This window comes from Kryptolebias marmoratus, linkage group LG6 (assembly GCF_001649575.2).
Source record: "Kryptolebias marmoratus isolate JLee-2015 linkage group LG6, ASM164957v2, whole genome shotgun sequence".
NCBI classification, from domain to species: domain Eukaryota; kingdom Metazoa; phylum Chordata; class Actinopteri; order Cyprinodontiformes; family Rivulidae; genus Kryptolebias; species Kryptolebias marmoratus.
Genome location: NC_051435.1, coordinates 2,366,953 through 2,376,807, shown reverse-complemented (window position 1 = coordinate 2,376,807; position 9,855 = coordinate 2,366,953). Strand labels below are relative to the sequence as shown.

Sequence of the window (9,855 nt, the reverse complement as noted above, 5' to 3'; positions counted from 1 at the left end):
GACCTCCTCTGTACTCCGTGTTGTTCCTCCAGTCCGACAGGTCGATCTCTGCGGTGCCGGCGATGACCAGCTCCAGCTCCCTGGCGTCGAAGACGGACACCAGCCGGACGTCCACCACCTGACAGAGAGACAGTTGGACAGTTGGACAGAGAGACAAGTTGGACAGATAAAGATAGCGGGTCGTTACTTCCTCTGAGGCGGGACGTTCTCATTAAAGCACAACAACCCGTTCTACCCCCGTCACCTCATAAAACCCCCGGACCAGGCTCTCGGTCTGCTGGGCCACTCCCCGCTCGATTCGCCACTTCACCATCCGCTCGATGTACTCCTTCTTGTTCTTCTCGGACACGGGGACGCCGGCGCCGCCCGGCTTCAGCTCCCTCTCGGTGATCTGCGGGGCAGACGGCGTTAACGAGGGGAGACGCGGCGGGCAGACAGAAAGACGCCCACCCACCTGGCCGAACACCTCCTCGTTGACGGTGAAGGTGAGGTCCAGCATGTCCTCGATGTCGTTGTCCTTCATCCACTGCAGGCTCTGGTGGAACTCCTCGTCCAGGAACTCCAGGTCGCTGAGGTCACACGGGCTGCGCCAACGGAGCCGGAGGTTACAGGAAGTACCTTCTCTTTATCTCATCTCAAGATAAACAACCTGATTGGTCGAGATTAAAGCTCTTTGATGTCTTCATGTCAAGACTTAGTTTGTGCTACTACCTTAAAATAACAATAAATCCTAAAAATGTCCTTAATTTAAGACAAAGACTAACAAGACAAAATGGCCGTTATCTCCTGATCTCGAGATAACGACCCGTTTGTTGATCTCCTGACATAACGAGTTATTAATGACACCATTTTATATTTCTCGTTAACTCAACGTAACTTCTTTACCTCGTTATCTTGAGCTAACGTCTCATTTATCAGGATCACAGAATCCTGACATAACCTTGAAATAACAAGATAAATCCTGAAAAGACAAAAAAGTGTCTCTTATCTTCAAATCTGTAGTTATCTTCAGATAACAACTCGTTCTTTTCGATATCTAAAGATAACTACAGATCTGTAATCTCGAGATATAATTTTTTATCTCTTATTATCTCAAGATGACAAATGGGCTCTTATTTTAGGATACTGTTTAATATTTATCGTTAGCTTGAAATAACATTTTTATCTCATTATCTTAAGATAACTTCACATTTCTCACGAGATACCGATAAAAGGCTGTCAGTTCTTTGATTATCTCGTTATGTCGACATAAACTTCCTGGTTCATTTCAGCAAACAGCTGATTTTTCTCTTTATCTCAGGATTTAAACTCATTTTGAGATAACTCATTTCTGATGTTATTTTGAAATAACAAGATAAATCCTGAAAAGATAAAATGTTTATCTTAAGACAGTGTCTCTTATCTTCAGATAACGACTTATTTGTTACCTCGAGAAATCGTTTTTTATCTCTTTAACTTGAGATAAAACTCATCTGTCTCTTTATCTGAAGATAAAATATTCATCTTGTTATCTTGACATAATGAATTATTTATGTTGTTTCTTTTCCAAGATAAAATATTTATCTTGTTGTTTTGAGATAATAAAAGAAATAGGCTTTTATTTTAGGATACTGTTTAATATTTCTCATTACCCTGAGATAATCTCGTATTTCTCACGACATACCGATAAAGTTTTTTATTTATCTCGTTATGTCGACATAAACTTCCTGGTTAGTTTCAGCAAACAGCTGATTTTTCTCTGTATCTCAGGATTAGTCCGTTAGGAGCCGAGGAAACCTGATCTGTTTACAGCCGACTGAGACGTCTCGTCCTCTGGAGGACACTCACATCCGAAGAAGACCTTTGTAGAAGGGACGGGTGAAGAAGGCGTCCAGCAGGTACTGATGGACCAGCGCCAGGCCCAGGATACGTCCGCTGAACCGAAACCTGGAGGACAAAAACATCTGGATTCAAAGCGTTTGTCCTCGATCGCAGCTGGAGGACAAAAAAAACTGAGTCCTAAATGTTTCAAATAAAATTAAAATAAAAACAATAAAATGTAAAAAACGAGCTTTGAAAGAGAGATGATAAAACCAACAAAGAGACAAAAACCTGAACCTGATGGACAGAAGGACAGAGGGACAGGTGGACAAAAAGACAGGTGGACGGAAGGACAGAAGGATAGAAGAACAGATGGTCAGATGGACAGAAGGACAGAAGGACAGGTGCACAGGTAGACAGAAGGACAGATGAACAGACGGGCAGGTGGACAGAAAGACAGGTGGACGGAAGGACAGGTGGACAGGAGGACAGAAGCACAGATGCGCAGATGAATAGATGGACAAATGGACAGATAGACCGATGGACAGTAGAACAAATGAACAAAAGGACAGGTGGACAGATGGACAGGGAGCTCACCACTCGTGGTGGTTGTCCACGAAGGCGGACATGGGGCTGATCTGGACCGTGTACGTGTCGTTAGCCGAGTACTCAAACAGGCCGTAGTACGGGTTGAACAGCTCTCTGGACACCAAGAAGAAGAACTCTCTGGACGGTCCGCTGTAGTCCAGCCTGTAGGACACGGGGACACGTCAAACAGCTGCGGGAGACAGTTTCAGCTTTAGACTCCTGAGTCTGACTGTCTGAAACGCAGCGCGGCGAAAAGTTCGGCTCCATTTTGTCTCAAATAAAAACTTCATCTGGTTCTGTTTCCTTTAGCTACATTTAGCTTTTAGCTACCTGTCTGCTACTTTTAGCATCAAGACACTGCTGTGGAGCTTTTAACTTTTAGCTAGCATTTTACTACTTTTAGCCTTCAGCTACCATTTGGCTACTTTTAGCTTTTAACTAACCAGTTGCTACTTTTAGCTTTAGCTAGCCAGTTGCTACTTTTAGCTTTAGCTAGCATTTGGCTACCTTTAGCCTTTAACTACCCAGTTGCTACTTTTAGCCTTCAACCAGCATTTGGCTACTTTTAGCTTTTAGCTAGCCAGTTGCTACTTTTAGCTTTAAGCTGCTGTTCTTGGAGCTGTAACACAGTTTATAATGCAGCTGATTCTAAATAATCCTCATTATTAATATAAAGTTCTGTTGAAGGAGTTAACGCTAACACAGATTATTACAGATTATTACAGGTTATTACAGATTATCACAGATTATTACAGATTATTACAGGTTATTACAGATTATCACAGATTATTACAGATTATTACAGGTTATTACAGATTATCACAGATTATTACAGATTATTACAGGTTATTACAGATTATCACAGATTATTACAGATTATTACAGGTTAGCTCACTGGTTTTTTTCTACATAAATTAAACTCAAACATTTCTCTCTGTTTAAACTTTAAGGATGAGGAGAACCTTCTGGTCCAGGTTTAATTAATTCAGTGAAGTGAATTAATTAAACCTGGACCAGAATAAAAAGGTCGAGTTAAAGCCTCAGCTCCCTCTCACCCGTCCTCGCCCACGAAGCTGACGTAGAGTTTGCTCCTCTGCAGGTCTTTACGGGAATAACACATGATCTGGTTGAAGGCGTCCTCCAGCAGGTGGTCTCTGCGGATGATCAGCCTGTTTACAAACAAACAAACATTTCTAAACTAATCAAGTTTTTAAACCAGGAGATAAATCACCAAAACAAACAACGGATCATTTTGAAACTTCTCAGACGGAGAATTTCAAAATAATAATAAATAAATATTGAAAACAATCACAGGTTAAATATTTACTAAACTTTCCAAACTTCCTCTCTTAACACTAATGACAGTTAGTTAGCTAACTTAGCTTTAGTTTTTATCAAAGTATTGTCAAAACTAGCTTTAATACTTTACCAGTAATCTGTGATACTTACAAGATTATAACATATATTTATATTTAACATAAAATCTATTTAGGTTAGCTTTAAAAAAGGTTAAACCAGGACTAAAAGGTTAGAGGATCACTGGGAGAATATTTTAAGCTTTTATTAATAAATTCAAAAGTTACTGAGCTAAATCTGTCTTGATTATTGGACAAAAAGCAAAGTTGGCTAAATTACAGAAAACAATCTGAGAGATAAATATAACAGATGGAGTTTTTAAGCTAACTTAAACTAGCACTAGAAAGCTAGCTTAAGTCTAAAAAAAAGTGGTTGCACAATATTTAAAGTTTGCTTTAATAATAAAGACAGTTATTTAGCCAACTTTGTAGTTATTTTTGGAAAAAAAGGCTGAGTTGTTTATGTTACAGCTAACAATCTGTGTAAATATAACAGTAGATTTAAGCTAGCTTCAAAGGCTAGCTTAAAGTTAGCATTAAAAGCTAGCTTAAGGCTAGAGGATCACTAAGAGATTATTTAAAGCTGACTTTTATTAATCAACTAACTTTGTCTTGATTTTAAGAAGAGTAAAAACTAAAGCAAAGTAAACTACTCTTATAAATGTAGGTGTAAAAGTACGACAGTGAATTTAAGTTAGCTTTTAAAAAGCTAGCTGAAAGTTAGCATTAACAAAGTTAGCCTAAAGGAAGTGGATCGCTTGGGGATTATTTAATCTTTGGGTACACAGGTTAGTTTTAAACACTAGATATGCCACACAATTCCCCTTAAAAAAGGGAAAAAAATGTATTTATTTAATTTTATTGACCCTGGTTTGGTCTTTATTTGTTAAAAATATTGAGTTTAAAATAACTTCATCAATAGTCAATACATATTATTAACACAATAACAATGGTAGGAAGTATATATTATTTTAAATATCATTCTGTTTAAGCAGAATATGTAAACCTGATGAATTATGAGTGAAATTTCCACAGATTTAATTAAAAGTTAATACTTTTCTGATGTCATTTTATTTTTCACCATGGCGGCTGTCACTAAATGTTTCCCCTTTTGTTTATAAGAAATATTATTAGTAGATTAGTAGGATTCAAACCTACTTGACTTTCCCCGGGCCCTGTCCATAACCCTTCGTCTCCAGCTTTCGATAAAAGTTCCTCAGTTTCGCTTCGAAGTCCCGCTTGTACGGAGCGGGGGCTCTCGCGTTCGCTCTCTGAGTGCCTGAAAAACAGAGGACAGAATCAAACCGCCGGACCCGAGGACGCAGGGACAACATGAGGAGGAAACCGTCAGAGACAGAGGAGGACGGAGCAGCAGGTAATCAGGGGACAGAAACAAAACGGAGCTTCAGGGACGGGATGAGTAATCCCGAGGATGCAGGTTAATCCTGGATTGGAGCGTTATGATCTGCGTTCTGTCAGACTACAGAACCTCTGCCCGTCCTCACACCCGCTGACAACCTAATGCTGTTTTTTTACTTTTACAGCCTTTTGTTGCTGTCATCAAATTAAAAGTTATCTTAGCTTTTCCTAAAAACGCTGCGTCTGTTTACTTTGTGACTAAAATACGAGTTTATTCTGTTTTTATTTTACATTTATCACATCATCCTGACCCTTTCAGAATCAGGGTTGCGTTAGGAAATCATTATTTTACCTGAAATTTCAAAATAAAAAGTCAAAAAAGGCTAACTCTGAGACAGATCTGTGCAAAAGACTTAATATTCTTAATATTTGGCTTCCAAAGCACCAAAATAAACAACTAAACAGAGATTTTTACTCCGTCTCCTCAGGATGTTTAATAGGAGCTGTAATAAAACGGTCTCTGCGGGGGGACGAAGACAGACGAAGACAGACGAAGACAGCGAGACGGACAGAGATTTACCAGGGGAGCTCTGAGGAGAAGAGAGGCAGTAACCTGGGTGGAGCAACGGCGGCACGTATGACATCACTTCCTCCTCGAACAGGCTGGAGACGGGAGAGAGACGAGCAGATTAACAACACCGAGGACATCCGTCCCAGGATGACGGGGGACACTTTCGTCCCACTCCGTGTCCCTGAAGGCCACGTTACACCACCACTCTCAGCTACTACCACACTGTTCTAATGTTACTATGATCGATTAGCTGTGGCGGCCATCTTGGATGAGTTTGACTCCCAAACGTTGCTCAGATGCACAACAAAAATCACTTCCTGAGTTTCATGAAATAAATTTGCTGCTGGTTCCTGAGATATTTCGCTAACAGACGACATTCAAACACACACAGGTGATTACATGATCGCCTGCCGCTCCAGGGCTCACCTGAGCAGCATGACGAGGTCGGCGTCGCTGGAGAGGCGAGCCAGCCCGTTGACTCCCTCGCTGCGAATGAACTGCACCTTCTCCCTGCGACGCACACACACACACACACACACACACACACACACACACATGTCAGGTTCAGTAAGAGTCGGCGATGAGGCGCTGGAAGAAGAAGAAGAAGAAGAAGAAAAAGACGCACTTGAGCGAGTGGTTCCTGGCGAGCTCAGGCTGCCTTTCCTGCAGGATCTCAAAGATGTTGGGTTGCCGTAGAAACGCCACAATCTTGTCGTTGTAGGCTGGAGGCGAGAGGAGGACAACGTGAAGATGTTTTGTTTTTTTTCTACGTCTTTACGAGCGAGCCTGGTGCCGGCGAGCTTACCGACAGGAACCACGTCGTGATACGGGCTCCGACTGGAGCCGCTGAAGGTGCTGGAGGGGCGGGGCATCACGGGCGGGTTGCTTTGACGGGAGTCGTCCACCACCTGCGCCGAAAGGAAGCACCAAAGCTCAGGTCCTAGTCCTGAAACTGACCGTCTAACGCAGGTTCAACCCATAAAATGATGGAGACACAGGTGGTGACCCCACCTGTCGGCCATTTAAAGATCCAAAGACTCCTTAAAATAAGGTCATAGTGACAACAGACAGTCTGAACACCCATTTATGACTTCTATGGAACAATTATGGTGCAAATATATCATAGAAACTAAGTTTTTATTGTAAATGGATATCTGGAGATCATCTAAGGACCCCTACTTGGTGTTGGGTGTCCAATGTTGGGGTCCGGACCCTAACTTTGGGAATCATTGGTCTGCACCATCCCTGACCTCATCGGGTCCTCAGGGAATCACATCATTGGAGCTAAAATCCTTTTTCCTGTCTGTAAAATGGTCTAATCTTTGGTGTTTTTCATAAATAAGACGGACGAAGTGCCCAAAGAAAGAGTTTAAATGTTTCAACTCTCAGCCAATGAACTCCAGTACATGTTGGGATTTTATCCCTACAAAAACCCAACCTCTGTATTATCCAGGATAATATTCAGATGTAATATTTTTGGTATTTCCTGAACATAAAACAGGGAACCATCTGCTGAAGACTTCAAACTTAGAAATATTTGATATTTAGAGGAAACCTGATGAATCCTAAACATAAAAAACATAAAAAAGTCTTAAAGGTCAGACTGAGAGGAACCAGATTCACTGGACTGATGAAAACTAGGTCCAGAGGAGACCATCTGCCTAACAGTGGTGTCCAGTCCTGGCCCGGGTCCGGGTCCTGGTCCTGGTCCTGGTCCTGCAGGTTTTAGATGTTTCACTGCTCCTCAGGTCATCAGATCAGGTGAGTCAGAGCAGAGGAACATCTAAAACCTGCAGGACAGAGGTCCTGGACCAGGACTGGACACCAATGGCCTAACACCATCCCCACAGTGAAGCACGGTGGTGGCAGCATCAGATCCTCAATGAAAACCTGTTCTACAGAGACCAGAACCTCCGACTGGGCTGAAGGTTCTTCCTCAGCTCAGAGAGAAGACTCTGTGAGAGGCCCAGCCAGAACTCTGGTTTGATTCCTAACATGAGGCCTGAAAATGGCTCCACTGACCACCCTGACCCAACCGGACTGAGGATTTACAAAGAAGAAAATCCCCCAGTCCAGGTGGTCAAACCCGACTGGAGCTTTATGATCCACTCATGTCTGATCTTTCTCAGCTGTGTGCAACAATCAGCTGAAGCCATTCGGGCCTTCGGCTGACCGCGCCGTCCACTGAGTGACACGTCGGCTCGTTCCTCACCTCTCCAGCGCTGTGGCTCCGCTGGCGGCTCAGATGTTGGCGGTGGGCCAGCAGCCCGGTGGACCGAGAGCTCTGGAGGGGCAGCCGCGGGTCGATGAAGGTCGTCGATCGGCAGTTGTGATCCACGAAGAAGGGCTGGAGGGTCGAGACGAACATGATCAGAAGCTACAAACTGGACGGAAGCATCTGTGAGACCTCAGGGTGTCGGCTCACCTTCCCGGTGTGGTCGTGCTTCATCTCCCAGCCCCGGGGGAGCTCCAGCTGCTTGTTGGAGAACATGTTGAGGAAGGTGACGAGGTCGCGGTTGTGCTGGTAGCGCTCGAAGTAGTGGGCGTCTCGACGCACCTTACTGATCATGTGCTTCAGGCAGGTGTTGCTCGTAAACATGCGGTAGGCACTCTGGACAAAGAAGACAAACCTTTCAGACCTTCTGTTCTTCTAAAAAACACGAAGAAGAAGAACAATCAGGTTCTGGTTTCACTGGAGTCCTTATAAAAAACCTTAGTTTGACTCTGTGAGGATTTCTCCCTGATTCTCCAACCTGACATCTCTCTGACTGCCGGCTGCTGCCTTCGGCTTTAAATTATCTTCATACCAGATTGTTTTAGTGTCTTCAGCCTAAAATGGACGCCACAGGTCTTCTAAAGTCATTCCTTGGCATGCATATCACCCGCCATCTTGATGGCTGCTACAGCTAACAGCTAACTGACATTAGCAAACGCAGTAACGGCTGTAAGTAAGGTTATTTTTGGAAAACTTTGGGGACATATATATATGTACATATAGAGAGTTTAGCATTAAAAGTGTTTTGAAAACAACCTTTTTAGTAACTATCTGCACGTGAAGCTCTGATTGGCTGGTTTTCTCGTCGTCTTCTGTCTCCGGTTCTGTTTAAATGTTTCAAGTTTTATAAAGACTCCAATAAAACCTGAACATGTTGGTCAGACATGACAGCAGGCGTGTCCTGGCAGGTTTTAGCTCTGCAGACAGAAGTCTAAGACAGTAAAAGTGTTTTCTCTGGGCAGACTGACGGGGTTTGAATGCAGCACGGTGAAGAAGTCGGGGCTGCACAGGAACTTGGCGCTGGGCGACTGGAGCAGCAGGGAGAGGCGCGAGCGTCCGCCGGAGTGAGCCACGGCGCTCTCTCTGCGGTACTCTGCAACACAGGCAACAAACCGGTCAGAGCTCTGGACAACGAGGGCGCTCAGCGGTGCGGGCGACGGACGCAACGGACCAGAGATGGAGTGGGGCATCAGCTCGCCCTCCGGCTCAGACAGGAGATCAGCCGAGGTCTCCTCGGAGCGGTCGCTGTTGGTGATGGTCCTCCTGATGCTCTGGTACCTGCGGGCCGGCAGATTCAGAACACAGCTTTCTCACAGCAGGTCTGAAAAGTCTCCATTCGATCCGTCGGTTCTGGTTCCGAAGCCCACCTGCGGTTCAGCTGCTCCATCTGCTGGATGGAGTTGGATCGGGTCAGGCCCTGCGGCGCCGGCGGCCCGGTGGGACGCTGCCACGTGGTGGTCCTGTTCACGTGGTCCACGAAGAAGATCCTCCCGTGGCTGTCGATCCGAGCCTCCCAGTCTGAGAGGAGAAGAAGAAGAACTGTAAAAATAAGAAGCTGAAGCTGCTTGAGAACCAAAGGACAGGTTCCATCGTCTGCAGCTACAGATGTTCTCATTTATCAGGTTTAAAGTAGCTAAACTTTTAGCTTATATCTAAAGAAGTGAGGTTCTGAGGAAAGATTATAAACAATGAATATCTGTCCTGTTGTAGAAAACTCTCTGAACACCCAGAAATGAAGTTTAACTCACCGGATTGAGGAGCTAACAGCTAATCCAAGCTAACAGCTAATCCAAGCTAACGGCTGATCCAAGCTAACGGCTGATCCAAGCTAACGGCTGATCCAAGCTAAAAGCTAATCCAAGCTAAAGCTAACAGCTAATCCAAGCTAACGGCTGATCCAAGCTAAC

The 9,855-nt window shown here is 44.0% G+C and overlaps 1 protein-coding gene across 1 annotated transcript in view; it reads right to left on the bottom strand.

Annotated features, from left to right (window-relative positions):
* The window catches only part of hecw2a (HECT, C2 and WW domain containing E3 ubiquitin protein ligase 2a), a gene marked incomplete in the record, with an annotated part of 23,127 nt that overhangs the window by 3,342 nt on the left and 9,930 nt on the right, over positions 1-9,855 (bottom strand). The window contains 16 exon segments of the mRNA XM_025002104.2: positions 4-118; positions 245-391; positions 455-584; positions 1,828-1,926; positions 2,398-2,550; positions 3,444-3,557; positions 4,902-5,022; positions 5,683-5,765; positions 6,100-6,183; positions 6,299-6,395; positions 6,479-6,581; positions 7,886-8,020; positions 8,099-8,284; positions 8,917-9,041; positions 9,120-9,226; positions 9,316-9,348. Of these exon segments, the coding sequence (XP_024857872.1) occupies positions 4-118; positions 245-391; positions 455-584; positions 1,828-1,926; positions 2,398-2,550; positions 3,444-3,557; positions 4,902-5,022; positions 5,683-5,765; positions 6,100-6,183; positions 6,299-6,395; positions 6,479-6,581; positions 7,886-8,020; positions 8,099-8,284; positions 8,917-9,041; positions 9,120-9,226; positions 9,316-9,348 (1,832 nt within the window).